The following is a 22,130-nucleotide window of genomic DNA, read 5'->3' as shown; positions in this document are numbered from 1 at the left end:
TCTATGCCGGAAGTGGGTGCAAATACCTGTCTTAGACAGGTATCTGCACCCCCCTCCCCCCTGAAAGGTGCCAAAAAGCGGAAGTTCCATTTTTGTGTGGAACTCTGCTTTAACCTTTATTTTTGGTTAATTCTCCTTTAAGGGGGTGTGACAGGGGGCGTGTCCTATGACTACATACATTTGTTAGTAGGTGTCCCTCATTCTCATCTCAAAATGTTGGGAGGTATGACTTAGTATTGTGCACACCTCCACCAGTTTTTTTACCTGCTCACCTCAAGACTGAGTCAGGTAGACTCAAACATAGTTCTTTATTTTTCACTCCTCAATGATCTCTCCCTTCCACTGTGGATCAGCTGTTCACCATTTGCCCTTTTGCAGTTTCAGCTACTCCCAATATGATTCACATGGATAGAGGGTTGATCTCTCATACAAAAAGCTTCTCTCCTTAGACTCTCCTTCACCCCTACGTTCTCGTTTCCAGTGTCATGTAATAAAAAATACAGGAAACATAGTGCTCTCTGTTTTCAAATTTATTAAAAACCCCCGCTTAACCACTTAACCACTTCAGCCCCGGAAGATTTTACCCCCTTCCTGACCAGAGCACTTTTTGCGATTCGGCACTGCGTCGCTTTAACTGACAATTGCGCGGTCGTGCGACGTGGCTCTCAAACTAAATTGACGTCCTTTTTTTCCCACAAATAGAGCTTTCTTTTGGTGGTATTTGATCACCTCTGCGATTTTTATTTTTTGCGCTATAAACAAAATAAGAGGGACAATTTTGACACACATTTTTTACATTTTGCTATAATAAATATCCCCCAAAAATAATAATAATATAAGAAAAACATTTTTTTTCCTCAGTTTAGGCCGATCGTATTCTTCTACATATTTTTGGTAAAAAAAAAATCGCAATAAGCGTTTATTGATTGGTTTGCGCAAAAGTTATAGCATTTACAAAATAGGGGATAGTTTTATGGCATTTTTATTAATAATTTTTATTTTACTAGTAATGGCGGCAATCAGCGATTTTTATTGTGACTGCGACGTTATGGCGGACATGTCGGACATTTTTGACACATTTTTGGGACCATTGTCATTTATACAGCGATCAGTGCGATTAAAAATGTGTAAATGACACTGGCAGTGAAGGGGTTAACCACTAGGGGGCGGGGAGGGGTTAAGTCAGTACTAGGGAGTGATTACTAACTGTAGGGGGGATGGGCTAGCTGTGTCATTACTCTGATCACAGCTCCCAATGATAGGGAGCTGTGATCAGTGACACTTGTCACTAGGCAGAACGGGGAGATGCTGTTTACATCAGCATCTCCCCGTTCGTCCTCTCCGTGAGGCAATCGCGGGTATCCCGGCGGCGATCAAGTCCACGGGACCCGCGACCCGACTCACGGAGCTCCCGGCCGGCGCGCATGCAATGGCACGGCAGGGAATTCAAATGGACGTACCTGTAAGTTCATTTGCCCAGCCGTGCCATTCTGCCGACATACATCGGCGTGCGACGGTCGGGAAGGGGTTAAAGATCAGCCTTGTTTTGGAATTAAGGTGTTTCCATGTTTAAAACAGTTTTTTTGCTAGAAAATTACTTAGAACCCCCAAACATTATATATTGTTTTTTTTTCTAACTCCCTAGAGAATAAAATGACGGTCTTTGCAATACTTTTTTTCACACCGTATTTGCGCACCGGTCTTACAAGCGCGCTTTTTTTGGAAAAAATTCACTTTTTTGAATAAAAAAATAAGACAGCAGTAAAGTTAGCCCAATTTTTTTTTATATTGTGAAAGATATTGTTATGCAGAGTAAATTGATACCCAACATGTCACGCTTCAAAATTGCGCCCGCTCGTGGAATGGCGTCAAAATTTTACCCTCAAAAATCTCCATAGGTAACGTTTAAAAAAATTCTACTGGTTGCATGTTTTGTGTTACAGAGGAGGTCTAGGGCTAGAATTATTGCTCTCACTCTAACGATCGCGGTGATACCTCACATGTGTGGTTTGACCACTGTTTTCATATGCGGGCGCTACTCACGTATGCGTTCGCTTCTGCGCGCGAGCTCGCCGGGACGGGGCATTTAAAAAAAAAAACATTTTTTTTTGCTTATTTATTTTACTTGATTTTATTTATTTTTACACTGTTTAAAAAAAAAATAAAAAATTGTGTCAATTTTATTCCTATTACAAGGAATGTAAACATCCCTTGTAATAGAAAAAAGCATGACAGGTCCTCTTAAATATGAGATCTGGGGTCAAAAAGTCCTCAGATCTCATATTTGGACTTAAATGCAATAAAAAAAAAAAAAAAGTCATTTGAAAAAATGACATTGAAAAAAATGTGGCTTTAAGACGTATGAGCGGAAGTGACATTTTGACGTCGCTTCCGCCCTGCAGTGTCATGGAGACGGGTGGGGCCATCTTCCCCTCACTCGTCTCCATGAACAGCTAGGGAAAGGACGCGATCGCCTCTGCCGCTGCCGACGGCTCCGGGTAAGTGGCGGAAGGCACCGGATCGCAGCGGGAGGGGGGGGGGGCCTCTCCCGCCACCGATAAAAGTGATCTTGCAGTGAATCCGCTGCAGAGACCACTTTTATCTTGTAGCCGACCGCCGGCTTAAAACGGGGATACCGGGGTTATGGCAGCTAGCTGCTGCCATAGCAACGATATCCGCCCCCAAAGTAGGGACGTATATGTACATGCGGCGGTCGGCAAGTGAGGGACACTTACAAGGTTAAAAAACAAACACTTGCATCGGTGTAATATAAGAGCGTCCGGTCGCTCCCCGGCGATCTGCCTATGTAAACAAAGCTGATCGCCATTCTGTCAGTAAGGAAGGCATTGATCCTGTGTTCCTGCAAAGCAGAGACGTGGATCTATGCTTTCCTCTAGTCAAAGCACATCCCCCACAGTAGTAAAACACCAGCTAGGCACACAGTTAACCCTTTGATTGCCCCTGATGTTAACCCCTTCCCAGCCAGTGTCATTAGTATAGTGACAGTGCATATTTTTAGCACTGATCACTGTCTTAGTCTCACTGGACCCCAAAAAATGTCAAAAGTGTCAGTTAGTGTTTGATTTGTCTGCCGCAATATCACAGTCCCAGTATAAGTTTCTGATCGCCACCATTACTAGTAGAAAAAACAATTAATAAATAAAAATTCCTTAAATATATCCCATAGTTTGTAGACGCTAGAACTTTTGTGCAAACTAATCAATATACCCTTTTTGGGATTTTTGTTTACCAAAAATATGCAGCAGAATACATATTAGCCTAAATTGATGAAGAAATTACATTTTTTTACATTTTTTTTGGATATGTTTTGTAGCAGAAAGTAAACAATATTGTTTTTTTTTTCAAAATTGTCACTCTTTTTTGTTTATAATGCAAAAAAAAAAAAAACTGCAAAGTTGATCAAATACCACCAAAAGAAAGCTCTATTTGTAGGAAAAAAAGGACTTAAATTTTATTTGGGTACATCATCACACGATCATGCAATTGTTAAATTAAGGCAGTGCCGTATCGCAAAAAATGGCCTGGTTAATAAGGGGGGTAAACCTTCCGAAGCTGAAGTGGTTAAAGAGACACTGTCACTTTACCCATTCAGATATATACACATACCAATGCTTTCTTGCCGACTCCCCTAATTTCCAGAGTTCACAGTAATAGAGCTGGCCTTCTGGGTGCTGGGTATTGAAAATGTGACCTCCCCTACTTGACAGTGCTTGGGCCTGAGCCCCCAATCACCAGGCCTCAACACTGTCACATGGGGGAGCTGTGACGTCCTCCCACTGTCTAAGCTCCAGCAGCAGACAACACCAAAACTAAAGCTGGCCATACACAGTAAGTCTTTTATTATTTAGCCAAAAAATTTCAGCACCCATTTGCTCATATGCAGTTTAGCGCTTGGAATGGTGTTGCACTGGGAAATTTAGACTTTTCCATGTATGCAATTTCTTCTGTAAGATGCAAGTGACATAACTAATGAAAAGAAATTTGTAAAAAAAAAAAAAAGATGCAAGTGACATAAACTGTTGGTCCACCCATCGGTAATGTTTAAGCCATAAATGGAGTCTGGTGGTTTGGCCTTTTTAGGGTTAAAATAGGCAGCGAGGAGGCAACATATCACCTCCCAGCCGCCTGTCAACCTCCACAGTGGATTTCTTTTCAGGGATGTGGTGTTCAGATCAGATTACCACTACCCATCAGACTGTGCAACGGAAGTGACGTTCCGACCAAAAAAACATACTGCGCATGCACGATCTGTTCCACCATGCGTTCCACAGCGCCACTCATTCCACACACTTTATGATCTGACGGGTAGCCGTATTCTGATGGGACGCCCATGCGAACATCTTAGTACACTCAGCTACGGCTTGAATTTCACAGTGATTTTAGCAATAAAGTGAGCATATATACTATATTTATTTATATTTGCTCACTTTATTGCCAAAATTACTGTGAAATTCAAGACGTAGCTGGGTGTACTAAGATGTAGTAGTAAGAATACCGCTACCCAGCAGATCATAAAGTGTGTGGAACGCATTGCGCCATAGAATGCATGGCGGAACACATTGCGCATGTGCAGTAAGTATTTTTCGTCAGAGCGTCACTTCTGTTGCACAATCTGGTGGGTAGCTGTAATCTGATAGAACAGTGGCAATGGCTGCTGCACGTGAGAACAAGCCATAACACTTTAGCATTTACCAAACACTAAGATACCAGTTTTCAGTGGACTGACACTTTCATTATACAGGTGGCCCCAGAGGTACAAACATCTGACTTACAAACGACTTCTACTTACAAATGGAGGGAGGCAATGGGAAGTGAGAAGAAATCTTCCCCTAGGAAGGGAAATTTTCTCTTGTAATGCCCTGTACACACGGTCAGATTTTCCGACGGAAAATGTGTGATAGGACCTTGTTGTCGGAAATTCCGACCATGTGTGGGCTCCATCACACATTTTCCATAGGAATTTCCGACACACAAAGTTTGAGAGCAGGATATAAAATTTTCCGACAACAAAATCCTTAGTCGGAAATTCCGATCGTGTGTACACAAATCCGACGCACAAAGTGCCACGCATGCTCAAAATAAATTAAGAGACGAAAGCTATTGGCTACTGCCCCGTTTATAGTCCCGACGTACGTGTTTTACGTCACCGCTTTCAGAACGATCGGATTTTCCGACAACTTTGTGTGACCGTGTGTATGCAAGACAAGTTTGAGCCAACATCCGTCGGAAAAAATCCATGGATTTTGTTGTCGGAATGTCTATTCAATGTCCAACCGTGTGTGCAGGGCATAAGAGTTAGAGCCCTTGCACACTGGGGCGGTTTGCAGGCGCTATTGTGCTAATAATAGCGCCTGCAAACCGCCCCGAAAGTGCCGCTACTTTCATTCCAGTGTGCAAGCCCCGAGGGCTTGCACACTGGAGCGATGCGCTGGCAGGACGGTAAAAAAAGTCCTGCCAGCAGCATCTTCGGAGCGGTGAAGGAGCGGTGTGTATACCGCTCCTTTACCGCTCCTGCCCATTGAAATCAATGGGACGGCGCGGCTATACCGCCGGCAAAGCGCCTCTGCAGAGGCGCTTTGCGGTGGTATTTAACCCTTTCTCGGCCGCTAGCGGGGGGTAAAACCGCCCCGCTAGCGGCCGCATACCGATAGTAAAACGCCGCTAATAATAGCGGCGTTTTACCGCCGACGCCGCCCCCCGCCCCAGTGTGCAAGGGCTCTTATCATGGGAAAAAGGTGTCTCCTCCACTGAAGCTTTATCACCAATTCTTGTTTCCATGACAACCCAAAATTTTCAAAATCCAATTATCACAGGAACAGAAAGTGAGGTGAAATCTTCTGAGCAGGGGCATGGAAAGCAAAACAAATGTTACAGGGGTGTTAACCCTTCTCTATGCTGTCCAAAAAACTTGTACCTGTTCCAACTTACATACAAATTAAACTTAAAGCGGACCTTCTAGAGGCCCGCCCACTGAACCTGAAAGAGCCTGTGGGCCTCTCGATTAAGTCATAGAACATAAGAATGTAGAACATGGCGGGGCGGAGCTGTGGCCAGGCATGAGATGATCTCAGCAGGTCAACGCCGTATCCACTGGTTTGGTGAACATCTAAAATGTGCGGATACCACCATCAGGTAAGTGGGGGGAAAAAAATGGGGAGGTCGGCCGGAGTTCTTCATTAAGAACAATCCTACAGAACCTATTGTTTGTAAGCTGGTGACTGCCTGTAATTCAAGCTGTAGTGTTAATGAGCAGTTGTTCAAGGTGGCTTTACACAATCATTTAACAGAATCCCTATATAAGTGTAGACGTATACAACTGTAATGATTTTTTTTTTCCTATAGGTCCTCCTGGCAAAGCGTAAAAGTGACAGTAAGTTCTATGCAGTGAAGGTTCTGCAGAAAAAGACCATTCTGAAAAAAAAGGAGGTAAGATAGATTTCCTATGGACACCTTATGCTATGACGTTCCCAATAGGCAGCTATGTGTGGTTTGGTCTCTAAGGTCAGTATTCATTTTTAATGGTATGCTTTTTTTTCCCAGCAATCTCACATTATGGCTGAAAGGAATGTCCTGCTTAAGAACCTGAAACATCCTTTCCTGGTAGGCCTGCATTATTCCTTCCAAACTGCAGAAAAACTCTACTTTGTCCTGGACTACGTCAATGGAGGCGAGGTGAGGCTGCAGTAACTTCACACTCCATTCCTACATACCCTGTTTCCCTAGCGTGGAAACAGGTCCCTAAGACCTAGCGTGATTGTCAGTGATGGCTGTAATATAAGCCCTACCCCCCAAATAAGCCCTACCCTGTTTCCCCGAAAATAAGCCCTACCCTGAAAATAAGACCTACAAGGACTTTAACTAGGGCTTATTTGGAGGGTAGGGCTTATATTGCAGCCATCACCGACAATCACGCTAGGTCTTATTTTCGGGGAAACAGGGTAGCACACAAATGGCCCTTTTGTGAAAAGACAGGTCCTCTTGGAACTCAGAATCCTGTCATACTCATCATTGTACATAATGTGCATTCAGTTTGTAGAACTGTATAAGTAAATGTCCGTTTGTTTGTTTTTTTTAAACGTTACTATTGCAGGTATGTAGTACAGGTGTTTCGTCACATATGGCAACCCATCACATTTGGCTACCTGCTGGAGTGCGCATGCACGACGCTGCTATATGTGTTCCAACGTTCCATGCGTTTTTAGGACAAAAGAGCACAATAAAACCGCACGGACGTGACATTCCGTCGCCGCCATCTTCCTACACCCCGCACTTCTCCATAGTAAGGATACACTGAGAAGGGGGAAAGCGGACATCTTCTTACACCCACCAGAGTCTTGCATTTTGCACTTATTTTTAGCAGTGGAGTGAGTTTATCTAGTCAAATACAGTACTTACAATTGCGTCTGACTCGTTAGATGTTGAATTTTAAAAGCAGCGTCAAGCCTGCTTATGTCATAGGTTTGCTCATCTGACAGAAGTTTGCTGCTTTCCAAATTCAACATCTAACCAATCAGATGTAGTTCTAAGTACTGTATTTCACTATATAAACTCAGTTTACTGTTACAAATAAGTGTAAAATGCAAAGCTCCGGTGGGTGTAACAAGATGTCCACTTTCCCCTTCTCAGTGTATCCTTACTATTGAGGAGTGCAGGATGTAGCAAGATGGCGGTGACGGAGCATCACTTCCGTTGCACATTCTGACGGGTCGCCTAATCTGACGAAACAACAGTGTTGGAACGCATATGGCGGCGTTGCGCATGCGCACTCCAGCAGATAGCCAAATGTGATCGGTCGCCATATGTGACGAAACACAGGCCTCGGAATGTGCCTAGTTGCACATTACTGTAGCACACCCCTCGTAAGAGTTGCTGATGGTCGGGTCCCCACTGCTGCACAGCCAGTCACTTAGCATTTCCTTCACTTGCTCAGACACAGAAATCAGTCCTTGGCTTGTTTTTGTTATTTTATTAGGGGATGATAACTTGGATGGGGTAGGGAATTATGGGATGCCCTAATTGAAAAATGTTCAGAACACAGAACAAAATAGGGACAACTGCCTCCCTATTTACATGAAGATCCTCCTCTTCCTTCCTCCTGCACAAACTTGGTTCACTATATATAGCACCTGCTGAACACTTCGGTGGAATTAACAGTCTAGGGAGGCCCAGGGTAAAATGCACAAGGAAATGGATGTAGGTCTGGCATGAAAGGGGTTAAAGGGACTTGGGTTTAGGTGGGGATTCCAGTTGTGGTTTGAAAGAATATAGGCAGCAAAACTTGGCAGATTGGGTCAAGGTCAGAGTTGGGTGGAGTTACAGGGGGTTGTCTGGTAGGTGATCATGGCTGCTGAGCCCTGACGGAGGACAGTTTACTTGCCTCTGACATCCGCAGCCCTGCTCTGTCTTTCTCTCCCCCCTCCCTCCCTGCCTGTCAGATCCTGTGTCTGTGTGAGCCGTCTTTGCCCCCCCCCCCCCTCCTGCCGCTATTCATAGTACATTAAAAATGTACAAAATGCCACTGGCAGTCCCTCTCCTTTATCCAGGGATAACTCACAGTATAAGTGTTTGTCTATGGCTCTAAATACCTCTTTTTCAGGTATCCTTAGGTCGGTCACGTGACTCCCGGCTGCTCTCCTACCATGATCCAGGGCTAGTGGGAGGTGCCATGTGGCCAGCACAGCGGTCACATGACCTCCCGCCTGACCTCAGAGGGAAATCTCGGACCCTCCTGCTGTAGCCCTGGATCATAGAAGCTGAGCGACCGGTAGTCACATGACCGGCCTGAAGATACCTAGAAAAAAAGGTATTTAGAGTCATAGATTTAAACAAACACTTATACGGTGAGTTGTCGCTGGATAAAGGAGAGGGGCTGCCAGTGCCATTGTTTTGTAAGATAACAACCACTTTAATGATCTAACCCAGAGCCAAAAAATGCTTTTACCTGTACTACTTTTCTAGTGGCACACACTAGAGGGTGCTATACTACGTTGCAAAGGAACTTAGCCCTTGCATTATTGTGTGTTGCAGTAACAAGTGCGGTAATATACATATTTACCATGATGTATCAGTGATAATATGTCCTAAATGTTCCTAGTTGCATATTGCCTTTGTGATATCTTTCAGTTCACGCTTTGCATTCTTTAGGCCAGCTCTCTGGGCACTATGCCTGATACGCATAGAGAGCCTTTTCCATATAATTTTTTTGGCAAATTTTTTACAAGATAGGTTGCCAGATCTTCAAAATAAGAAACAGCTGCACCCATACCACCCAACTTTTTGAGATGGCAGGGCCGTCTTTAATATTGATTGGACCCTGGGCAAAACTTTTCTTGCCCCCCCCACGCGCAGTTTCGCTCTCCACCTGCTCAGCTATTGCGATTGGTTGCCAGAGGTTACAGTGTATCATTACCACTCACTGACTGGTTGCTAGAGGTTACAGCACACACTTCGGCTCACTGATTAGTTGCTAGAGGTTACAGCACATAATTTCTGCTTGTTGATTGGCTGCTAGAGATTACTGTGGATATGACCTCAGGGGGGCATGATATACATATCAATGCCGCCGGCCTCCACTATTTACATATGAATGCCGGTAATTTACATGTAAACACAGGGTCTGCAGATGAGTCATCTGTACACAACAAAAGGGCAGAGCTGGGCAGCATTACTAGCAGCACTTCACACTGAGATATTGGGACACACCATGGGACTAAATCCTCAAGGGATGAGGGAATTTAAACCAGGATAGTTGGCAAGTATGAGGCAGCTGCTTTGGGCCCCACGACAATGACAGGGCCCTGGGCAGCTGCCCCTTTTGCCCTGCCTTAAAAACGGCCCTGGATGGGAATGAGGGACACCTATTAGCCAAAGTATACAGGTGTAGGACACACCCCTGGCCACGCCCCCTTAAAGGAGAATTGTACAAAAAAACAAGATTGGTTAAACCCACAAGTGCTTTTTTTATCACTACTATTCCTTTACATTGGCTTTTGGTATTTACAAATGCAGCAATTTAGAAATCAGATGAAAGGTTTAGTGTTGAAAAACACTTTTTGATAGATAAAAAGTGCATTTTATATACATCTATATAGATCAGACCAAAATGAGGAACAAATGAGGAAGAATGGGGGACAGAGGAACATTTCTCCAAATCAGCGACAGTCCCTCGAAATCAGGGACAGTTGGGAGCTATGGCTGCACCTCACGTAGGCTCCAAGTAAAGTTTATTGGAATATCAAAATATCCAAAAGGACACCAGAGAACACCAGCAGTGGTCAAGGTAGACGTGTTTGTGAAACTCCATGCAGAGTGACCATGCCAGTGTCCTGGCCAAGATTCAGACTGAGGACCCCAGTGCAGCAAGGCATACACGTAAATGCTAACCATTAGGCCACTGTGCTGCCAAGTTGCAATATAGGCTTTTCTAAACCCAAAAATAAAAATGTAGTATATTATAGTTTATTGTTCCTTAGATGTGATGGCTGTATTATTTTCCCTCTTTTGTTTATTTTCACCTGGTGATCCTGCTGGTAAAACACTTCCCATCCTAACCTGAAACCATTCACTCACTGTACTGTATCTTTGGGGGAGCTGTTCGAATTGACGCAACTCATGTCACAGTGACTTTGAAAAAAGCTCTTGCACTACTTTTTTCCCCATTTCATTGCGATTTGCATAGACATCTGTTAAACTAAGTCACAAGCCGCAATGATATCGGAGGTGCAAATCGCACTGACCTGCGGCTTTGAAGTTGCGCTGAAGTTGCGCAGTGAATCAGGGCTAAGTGCACAGGAAAGTACAGGGACACTGGAATGGGTAGTAGTGGGTTCTAAAAAAAATAACCATAAGTAGGAAACACAACATGATCAAAGAAATACATAAACATAAGCAATTACATATAATTTGCATTGGTTTAAACATTTACAACAAAAGTCAACATCTTATGACCCCGCCAGGACGAATCCAGGTGCCCATGCACCAATGGATTGCATTGTTAGGCACAAGCGCTATACATCATTTTTTTACCAGCACTCAGAAGATAATGGCGGTGCTGGGGCAGGCACATTGGACAGGTGTGTATGAAGGCTTTAGTGCCTGTATTCTGCTGTTTTGCTTGGCTGGCATGTGATGACGTCACTCATGTGCATACACGGTAGTGCAATCATTCCAGCGCACTATGGGGTTGATGTACTAAATCTGGAGAGTGCAAAATCTGGTGCAGCTCTGCATAGAAACCAATCCGCTTCCAGGTTTTTTTTGTCATAAATGAATTGAACAAGTTGAAGTTAGAAGCTGATTAGCTACCATGCACAGCTGCACCAGATTTTGCACTCTCTAGTTTTAGTAAATCAACATCTACTTAGCTGCACATGCGCAGCTCAACGTACATTTTGCTGGGGAATGCGAACAGGCAGGTAAGTCTTTTTTGCAGTACAGACATAGCGGCTGGTAGCGGTACCCTCATAGGGACTGCTGGATATTGTGGTCCACCTGTCACCCTGCCCAGCCCGGCATTCACTTCCCAGTCACTCTTGAGACAATGAACAGTCACTATGTTTGTTTTGGATTCGGATTTTAAACTTGGATAGGGTAAGGGAAATTATGGGATGCCCAAAGTCAATAAGGGAATCAATAAAATGAGCAGTTGAAACCTATATTTGCACTTCTAGAGTTCCAGTCTCCTCCAGCACAACGTTTATTTGTAGACTGTTCCTCTCTCTCCTGTACAATACTTGGTTCCTGGTACAGCTAGCACATGGTAGGTCCAACTCTGACTCTGTCAGGCATTAGCAACTGCCATTTGCAGGCAGGGACCGAGGGCCCCTTTAGTGTAGCAATAAAAATAGGAAAGTCTTTAGTGCTAGCTGACCTTGGTGGACTACTGCTCCCAGTCAGTCCTCTTCAGGCCCTGCCAACCCTCCTGGCTGCAGCTGCTGACTCCACTGCCCATGACATCACAGTCTATCCTGCTGGCTCTACATACATCTCAGACTGCACTCTTCCAGTCCGCTCCGGCATGCCTCCCCAGCTTTGACAACTGTGCCTGTCACTCGCCAGCCCTCCTGGCTGCACTCCGGGGGATCCCTCCTGGAGACTTGCCCGGCAACACTAGCTCCCGTTTTTCTTTCTCGGTTCCTCTCTGTGCCTCCTGTCCAAATCCTTCTTTGTTTCTCAGCAAGGGTCCGACTTGCACTCGAACACCACAGGCCCAAGGTCACCCCCCCTCTAGACTGGGGAGTGCCTCAAAGGCCCCGACAACCTAGTGCTCCATCTCCAGTTTCTTCCACCCGACAACTCCTCCCAGCTGGGCTGACTCAAGGTATTTAAGGAGGCCTTCCCCCTGCCAATCCAGGTTGGGGATTGGTCAGGGGTCCTTAGAACGCACCAGACAGCTCCACCTCTCTTCCCCTCCTTCCTTCTAGAAGCAGAAGGGAGGTAACAAAAAGATGATACTCTCTGTGAGTCACCAGCCTACTCTGAGCCACTCCCAGCCCACACAGATCAAAACAAACATGCCTAGCTTAAAGCTAGGAAAAGAAGAAAGGTAACAGCGCTCTCTGCAGGGACAACTTAATCAATACACCAGGTCCACTCACAGGTGCCGAGGCTCGATGTGTCCCAACACACTCCAATGCAACAGTAATAAGGAGAGCCGGCAAAACTGTAATCCTTGAAGTGACATTTATTGGTACATCAGAGTGACAATAAAACAATAAAGCTGACGCGTTTCGGCAATAGCCTTAGTCGTAGCTACGACTAAGGCTATTGCTGAAACGCGTCAGATTTATTGTTTTATTGTCACTCTGATGTACCAATAAACGTCACTTCAAGGATTACAGTTTTGCTGGCTCTCCTTATTACTGTAGCTTAAAGCTAGGCCTGAATTTTTCAGTACTAACAAAAATCCTACTTCTAGCACCTACCTAAAGTAGAGGGTGCTACAGGTTGATTTACTAAAGATAAATAGATTGTGCACTTTGCAAAGTGCAGTTGCCCCAGAGCTTAGTAGATGAGCGGAGACTCTGCTGACCCTCCATCATCCAGTCATGTGCAAGCAAAAATGCTGTTTTTATTTTTTTCCTTGAACGTGATTGGGTAGTCTTTTCAAAGTGAAGATTTCCTCATTTACTAAGTCCTGAAACAGTTGCACTTTGCAAAGTGCACAGTCTATTTGCCCCAACCCCATTGCACGTTTCCTCTACATTAAAAAGCCTGCCTGTTCGCAGATGTTAATGTTTTGCTTTCAGTTCCACATTAATCCAACCACCAGATCTAAGAACCGGTAAGCTGCAGTATATTTTTGTTCTTGGGTTTAGATATCGTCACTGGCTATGGCCAGGCGTAAAAGAGGCCCATTGTTGTCACCATACAATAGCCCGATACAGACAGAGATCTCTCTATATGGAAATCTTTAGAACGATGAGAAATGCGTCTGTAGCTCTCAATGATACAGAAGGAATTTCTTCAGTCTAGGTAAGCAGATCTCAGAGGCCACACACAGGTCATGTAGAAAGAACGCTTTTCTTCTAGAATTCAATTGATGTTCCATATTCTCGATCGGTAAATACGCGGTGACACCGTGGTGTTCTATTCCTGGGATCTGATCCTCTGTGCAGAGAACATTATGCCCGGTGAGCTTTGTGCTGTGTCATCAGCCTCTTCCCCACATGTACACCGTACAGTCATTTGACTGTTTATAAACAAGATGGATGGCGACTAAGATAGAGATGATTAATCTGCGTGTTCAGCAACTTGTCAAAGCCTGATAAATGTTGTGGGAATTGAATCCCGCTTATCGTGTATCGTGTGATCTCTCTGTGGCAGAGATGAATAGTATAGGGGTTGGCAGTGGTTTGGGCTGTCATATAGGTAGGATCACTTTAAAGCTGAACTCTGGGATAAGCAAATATTGTCTAAAGACAAGTGTGTTCTTACTGGGGTCTTTGTGTGCTTTGTGTATTTCTTCCAGATTTGTACAGTAATCCAGTGTGAAACTTTGCTTCTGTAATAAAGACCGCTCACTGCTGCTCTCTCTTCTTGTGCAGGGTGACTGGTCTTGTCTCCGCCCCCCTCCTGTACTTTTCAGTAGGCAGTTTGTAGTGGATGGAGCCTGCTGAGCCCCTCCCATAGCTCTGCTCAGGCTATGTATAGCACAGTGATGATGTCACTGCTACTTTTGTATGGTAATATCTTTTATGGCTTTTGAGGAATATATTCAAATGTAGAAAATACTTACCTCCTCTTCTATAAATGCTGGATGGCTGCACATCCATAGTTGGCTATTAGAATCAAAAGCAGGTTCCCTCCCTTTTTTTTTTTCCCTACTGAGATCCCTTTGGGTGAGGGGGTTCCTTTATAAATTGTACATACCTTAACTGCTTCAGCCCCGGAAGAATTTACCCCCTTCCTGACCAGAGCACTTTTTGTGATTCGGCACTGCGTCGCTTTAACTGACAATTGCGCAGTCGCGCAACGTGGCTCCCAAACAAAATTGACGTCCTTTTTTTCCCACAAATAGAGCTTTCTTTTGGTGGTATTTAATCACCTCTGCGATTTTTATTTTTTGTGCTATAAACAAAATAAGAGCAACAATTTTGAAAAAAACCCATTATTTTTTACATTTTGCTATAATAAATATCCCCCAAAAATATATAAATTTTTTTTTTTTCCTCAGTTTAGGCCGATACGTATTCTTCTACATATTTTTGGTAAAAAAAAATCACAATAAGCGTTTATTGATTGGTTTGCGCAAAAGTTATAGCGTTTACTAAATAGGGGATAGTTTTATGGCATTTTTATAAATTTTTTTTTTTTACTAGTAATGGCGGTGATCAGCGATTTTTATTGTGACTGCGACGTTATGGCGGACATGTCGGACATTTTTTACACATTTTTGGGACCATTGTCATTTATACAGCGATCAATGCGATTAAAAATGCACTGATTACTGTGTAAATGACACTGGCAGTGAAGGGGTTAACCACTAGGGGGCGGGGAGGGGTTAATCAGTACTAGGGGAGTGTTTTCTAACTGTAGGGGGAAGGGGCTGTATGTGTCACTAGACTGATCACTGCTACCGATGACAGGGAGCAGTGATCAGTGACACTGTCACTAGGCAGAACAGGGAGATGCTGTTTACATCAGCATCTCCCAGTTCGTCCTCTCCGTGAGGCGATCGCGGGTATCCCCGCGGCGATTGAGTCCGCGGGACCCGCGACCGGACTCATGGAGCTCCCGGCCGGCGCGCACGCAATGGCACGGCGGGGAATTCAAATGGACGTACAGGTGCGCCCATTTGCCCAGCCGTTCCATTCTGCCGACGTACATCGTCGTGCGCCGGTCGGGAACCGGTTAAAGTGGTTGTAAACCCTAGAAAAAAAAAAAACCTGCAAGACAAAGGCATAATGAGCTAGTATGCATAGCATACTAGCTCATTGTGAATTACTTACCTGAGATCGAAGCCCCTGCAGCTGTCCTCGTACCCTGCTTCGGCGGCTGACATCGCTCCCGGAGTTACTTCCGGGTATTGCAGGCTCCGGCGCTGTGATTGCCCAGAACCGTAATAACGTCACTCCAGCGCATGCGCACGGGAGCCGCCGGTAACGGCACAGTCTAACTGAAGCAACGGCACAAATTTTGAGTATAGCCTCATGTAATAGAAAATAACAAATTTGTTTGTAAAAACGTACCATCATCCAAATTAATATGCAAAAACAGAGAAGAGTGGGAAAAAGGGGACAGTGGCTGATGTTGGCCCGGTAATATTCCCACCCTGGAAAAGACTGGACTATATCGGTACAGATAGACAACAATAGTAAATCATAAATAAAAAGTTTATTACAAAGACGATACATGTTATACTTGTTAAAATTGCAAAAACAGAGGCTCGGGAATACCCAAGGAACATCTGTAGTTACAGGGTATAGAATGGTCTGGTTCTCGACTAGTTTCGCGGTATTACCGCTTCCTCAGGAGGACCAATCTATGGGACAGATAATAAAAATAATACAACAATAATACATACAAACATTATAATGCAGCGTGTAAAAACCAACATAACCTAAGAGGTAAATACAAAAATGGCTTACCCTATATTTGGGTGAATATGTGCGGTACCCAGCTGCCCAAACATAACTCCCCCGCGGCGGACAAGGGGGATTGTACGGAATTCCCTGAATGGATAACAAATAGCAATTGAGGGGTCTAATATATCAGCTGGTTGGGAGTAAAAAAGATTAGCCGTTAGCATAGGAGAGGGAGATGAATAAGGGCTGAAAGGAAAGGGGAATAAGAAAGGAGAAGGAAGGGGATAGAATTAGGAAGGGGAATTAGGGAAAGGGATGATTGGGATGGAGAGGGGAAGGAGGAAGGAAGGGGAAGAGGGGAAAGGAAGAGGGGGGGGGGGGGGGCAGGGAGGGAGGGGAAAAGGGGAAGGACAAGGCAGGTGGTGGGGAGGGAGGATAGGGCTAGAGGGGAAAGGAAGGGAAGGGGGACTGGGGGTGGGAGGGGGAGGGGAGGACCGATGGAGGGAGTGGGGAAAGAGGAGGGGGGAAAGAACAAGGTAAGGCAAGTAAGGCACAGAAACAAAGAGAAGAAGGAGGGTAAGTAAAGTGCCCACACCCTCGCTAATGATATTGAGGCATATGGTGTAACTTACCATGATTATTAGCCCAAGGGGTGATATAATACCAAATCACATAAAGACTTGTTGAAAACGCAGAGGTCAGATGGCCCATAGGAAACAGGAGCACCTACTGAGTCCACCGAGAAGGGGATCAAGAGGGGTACATGACTGTGGGGGCCCAGCGGTATGAGGGGATGCCCATAGGGTAACATGAAAATCTATCGAATAAAAACGTATCACATATAACATGAGATACAGGATAGTATCCATAAGGCGGTATCAGTAAGAGATAACATAAGGTAAAGGATAGTATCCAAGGTAAAAATTGAGGATAAACGTACCCAAAGATGTCCCCGGTAGGGCAGCGGAGGCGTCCCTTCCATCCAAGCCCCACGTGTACAAGTCTTAAGTGGGGAGAGCCGCACTGCTCACGTCAAAGGGCCCGAGGGCCCATTAAGTGAGCTCCCCAACCCGGAGACGCCCACGACGCCGCCGTCCGGCGGCGTCTGACGTCGCCATCCGGCGGCGCCCAACGTCGCCGGGTCAGTTTCCCCGCACTGCGCAGGTGCGCGACCAGCGCTACTGCGCAAGCGCGTTCAAGGCGAGCCTGTGGGCGGGGAGCCCTGGGCTCGACGAGAGCAAGCAGGGGATAAACAGGACAAGTCTTCCCTGCCAGGGGAAACACAAGTCCACCGCTAAGGGAGGCAAAGGCAGCCACGAACCGCACCAGGCACCCAGGGATCGCCAAAACAATAGAATTGACATTAAACAATAATGAAAGGAGAAATAATAATTATGTAAACAATTATAGGTAAAAATAAATATGAGTGGCGGTGTGAATGCCACAGTAACAATTACGGTGTTTGGTAAACACAGAGGGAATTGACACTCTATAGACGGCTAAGATTGCAAGGGGAGCCCATTAACGGAAGCCATTATGCAAAGTGAAGGGGGTAGTGCACAAGGACTGGTTGTGGGAAGGTGGTAAAAAAGGGGGAACCGTAGCCAGGGATGATCACTGGACTGCGGGCACATTCTGAATGATAGGAGGTAGGTAAGCGGAACAAATTAAGGAATAATGAAGTGAAGGGAGGAGTGAAGAAAGTGGGACAGTGAGCTTGGAACAAGTGCACTGTAAGTGGAATGGTGTGCTGAGTATGAGGAATAAAAAGGGTGATGTGGTGTGATGACGACCCGCAGGAGGGAGGCCAAATTAATTCAAATGAAAGTGAAGGGTATCCCAGAGGTGATATAATTGGGGATCTAATGACATAGGAGGCAGAAATCACCATACAATGTCGTACTCAAAAATTATACAAGGATAGTTGCAAATGATGCGATAGTATAGCGATATGATAAGGTTAATTAGGTTTAACATGGGTAAAAATCAGCTGGGGATTATAAATGTGGATAACAAAAATAATCACAATTGGGCCGGAGAGTTTCCGGTCCATAAAACACATGCTCTTAAATAAAGGCAGTGAGTTAAAGCTGAATAACCCAACTAATGAAGCATAGTAAGTTGCACCTAAAGTCTAAACTTGAAATAATAAGGTGGCTAGAAGAGTGGCTGTATGGAAATGGTAAGTCTGCCTGATCCGTAGTGGGAGTATCCAGGTGTCTGAACCGTGTAGGAGGGGCAACTACCAACGTAATCGATAATAGATACACATGAATGGTAGTAAACTTAAGAGTTAGAGGCACTCAGGGGAGAGAGAAAGGGGTGTGTTATCCACCCAATGAATATGCACAAATTTTGAGTATAGCCTCATGTAATAGAAAATAACAAATTTGTTTGTAAAAACGTACCATCATCCAAATTAATATGCAAAAACAGAGAAGAGTGGGAAAAAGGGGACAGTGGCTGATGTTGGCCCGGTAATATTCCCACCCTGGAAAAGACTGGACTATATCGGTACAGATAGACAACAATAGTAAATCATAAATAAAAAGTTTATTACAAAGACGATACATGTTATACTTGTTAAAATTGCAAAAACAATTGGTCCTCCTGAGGAAGCGGTAATACCGCGAAACTAGTCGAGAACCAGACCATTCTATACCCTGTAACTACAGATGTTCCTTGGGTATTCCCGAGCCTCTGTTTTTGCAATTTTAACAAGTATAACATGTATCGTCTTTGTAATAAACTTTTTATTTATGATTTACTATTGTTGTCTATCTGTACTGATATAGTCCAGTCTTTTCCAGGGTGGGAATATTACCGGGCCAACATCAGCCACTGTCCCCTTTTTCCCACTCTTCTCTGTTTTTGAAGCAACGGCACATACTGCCATTACTTCAGTGAGCATGTGCCAATGACATCGGCACATGCAAATACAGGGGATATCTCCTAAACCATGCAGGTTTAGGAGATATCCAGTGTAGCTACAGGTAAGCCTTATTATAGGCTTACCTGTAGCAAAAAGTGGTTGTGTAAAGGGTTTACAACCACTTTAATAAGTGTACATTGCAAATGACCACTGTGTTTATTGTTTGCTATTGGTGATTTGTTGTGCCTTCACTGGCTGTATGCTTGTTCTGGGTCAGCGACTCAGAAAATGTTGAAGCCATAGACAGCCAGGCAGCCGGTATTTTCAGAGGAAGGTCAGCAACGGCAGCCTTCATATTTTACTCATGATAGGTTTCCTTTAACCACTTGACCTCCACAAGATTTGCCTCCTTCATGACCAGGCCATTTTTTGCTTTTTGGCACAGTGTTATTTTAACTGACAATTGCACGGTCATGCGGTACTTTAAAGAGGAGGTCCAGCCTGGGTGAAAAAAAAAAATAAAAGTCAGCAGCTACAAATACTGTAGCTGCTGATTTTTAATATTAGGACACTTACTTTTCCAGGGAGCCCGCAATATCGGCACCCCAGCCGATCTTTGGATCGACTCCCCGGGTGCTGCCGCCGCCATTCCTGGTAAGGGAACCCAGCAGTGAAGACTTTCGGCTTCACAGCTGGTACCCTACTGTGCGCAAAGCCCGCTGTGCTTTCTAATTGGCCCAGCAGCGGGGGAATAGGAGGGGGGGGCTGAACTTCCGGGAGATCGGGCCGTGTCTCCTGTTTTGGACAGGGGGGGAGTATATAAGCGGAAGTTCCACTTTTGGGTGGAACTCCGCTTTAAATTTATATCCCTTGTTTCCCCACAAATAGAGCTTTCTTTTGGTGGTATTTGATCACCTCTGCGGTTTTTATCTTTTACGCTATAAACAAAAAAAACTGACAAATTTGAAAAAAAAAATTGTATTTTTTACTTTCTGCTATATAACATGTCCAATAAAAAAATGTAAAAAAATCTAATTTCTTCATAAATTTAGGCCAATATGTATTCTGCTACATATTTTTGGTAAAAATCCCAATAAGCATAAGTTGATTGGTTTGAGCAAAAGTTATAGCGTCTACAAACTATGGGATATACAGTATACTGGAATTTTTATTTACTTTTTTTTATACTAGTAATGGCGGCGATCAGTGATTTATAGCAGGACTGCGATATTGCGGAAGACAATCAGACACTAACTGACACTTTTTACACTTTTTGGGAACCAGTGACACTAATACAGAGATCAGTGCTAAAAATATACACTGTCACTGTACTAATGACACTGGCTGAGGAGAGGTTATACATATAGGGCAGTCAAACGGTTAACCAGTGTTTTTGTGTTTACTACGTGCTGTTTTTACTGCTTTGCAGGGAAAGGAATTCCATCACATCCCTGCTGACAGAATAGAGCTCTGCCTTGTTACATAGGCAGAGCTCTGCTCTGTGTGCCTCCTTGCCGATCAGCGGGTGTCGTGGATAACCACTGGCCGGCACCCACTGATCGGCTTGCGCTCTGTCTTAACACAGCACAGCCGCAGGGCTGGTGGCGCGCACGCGCCCCTTACCTGGAAGCGCCACTATATAACCAAGTTATGCGGTCGGCAATCGGTTAAAGTGGTTGTAAACCTCAGACATGGAATATGGATAAAGCATATCCCTCTATAGTGTGTACTTGTCTCAATCCAGAGAACTGAGTGTCATTTCTGTCTGCTGCCTCTGCTATCTGCATGAATCAATTCTGACAAGTTTTCCTGACACCAAGAGAAAAAAGGTGACAAAGAAGGGAGCTCCAGCACACAGCCTGTGATTGGCTGCCTCAGCTCTGTTCCAGTGTGCTGTGTGAAGGAGGATGTGTCCCTTCCCTCCAATCAGCTCTCACTGAGCTCTACAACTTCAGCTCCCTGCCCCCTGCTTTCTGAAAGTTCAGACAAGCTGTAAAAATTCTGCACTTTGAACAACTGTAGAGAAGAGAAGACTGCAGATAAACAGGTACAACTTATGTAGGGAAACTTATTTAATCTCCTGAGGCCAGTCACTTCACTAGGTATATGGAAGGGTTTACAATCACTTTAACTTATCATTTAATTTTTTTGTCAGGTTTTTCTACTTTGCCTCTAAGTTATGTATATCACTAAAATTTGACTTGGTGTTTATCCTCCTTTTATAGCTTTTCTTCCACTTACAAAGAGAGCGCTCCTTCCTGGAACCCCGGGCCCGCTTCTATTCGGCAGAGGTGGCTAGTGCTATTGGCTACTTGCACTCTCAAAATATCATTTACAGGTAAGAGTTACTGTAGATTTCATGTCATCAGAAGTATTTCCATAAAATCCTTGTTCATACTAAATTTATAAAATGTTTTAATTAAAGCTGTACTCCAGACAAACAGGAAAATGCACAGATGAAATACATACAGTATCTCACAAAAGTGAGTACACCCCTCACATATTTGTAAATATATGTACTCACTTTTGTTGCCAGCGGTTTAGACATTAATGGCTGTGTGTTGAGTTATTTTGAGGGGACAGCAAATTTACACTGTTATACAAGCTGTACATTCACTACTTTACATTGTAGCAAAGTGTCATTTCTTCAGTGTTGTCACATGAAAAGATAGAATAAAATATTTACAAAAATGTGAGGGGTGTACTCACTTTTGTGAGATAGTGTGTGTGTGTGTTTGAGATTGTGTGTGATAGTATGTGTGTGAGAAAGATAGAGAGTGTGTGTGTGTGTGTGTGAGAAAAATAGTGAGTGTGAGTGTGTGTGATAGTATATGTGTGTGTGTGTGTGATTGTGTGTGTGTGTGTGTGAGAAAGATAGTGAGTGTGTGTGATAGTGTGTGTGTGTGTGTGATTGTGTGTGTGTGAGAAAGATAGTGAGTGTGAGTGTGTGTGATAGTGTGTGTGTGTGTGTGTGTGTGTAATAGTATATGTGTGTGTGTGTGTAATAGTATATGTGTGTGTGTGAGAAAGATAGTGAGTGTGTGTAGATTAGCCACTAGATGGAGCTCTCAGTGGCTCCATGCAATAACAATGTCTGGCTCCTAACTACAGGGATAAGATGTTGGACACACAGGGAGTGCATTGTTTTCAGTGACTCAGACAACAACACATACATTTGCACTGAGGGAAGGTACAGCATAGTACAACCCTTG

General features: G+C 44.3%; 1 protein-coding gene across 2 annotated transcripts in view; it reads left to right on the top strand.

Moving 5' to 3' along the window:
• Positions 1-22,130, top strand: part of SGK2 (serum/glucocorticoid regulated kinase 2) — a 106,478-nt gene that overhangs the window by 44,717 nt on the left and 39,631 nt on the right. For both annotated transcript variants that reach the window (XM_073606495.1, XM_073606496.1), the window contains exons 4-6: positions 6,364-6,447; positions 6,562-6,693; positions 21,144-21,256. In XM_073606495.1, the coding sequence (XP_073462596.1) occupies positions 6,364-6,447; positions 6,562-6,693; positions 21,144-21,256 (329 nt within the window). The remainder of the gene's footprint in view (positions 1-6,363; positions 6,448-6,561; positions 6,694-21,143; positions 21,257-22,130) is intronic.

The sequence above is a fragment of the Aquarana catesbeiana genome, linkage group LG12 (assembly GCF_042186555.1).
Source record: "Aquarana catesbeiana isolate 2022-GZ linkage group LG12, ASM4218655v1, whole genome shotgun sequence".
NCBI classification, from domain to species: domain Eukaryota; kingdom Metazoa; phylum Chordata; class Amphibia; order Anura; family Ranidae; genus Aquarana; species Aquarana catesbeiana.
This window is presented reverse-complemented; position numbering and strand designations above follow the sequence as displayed.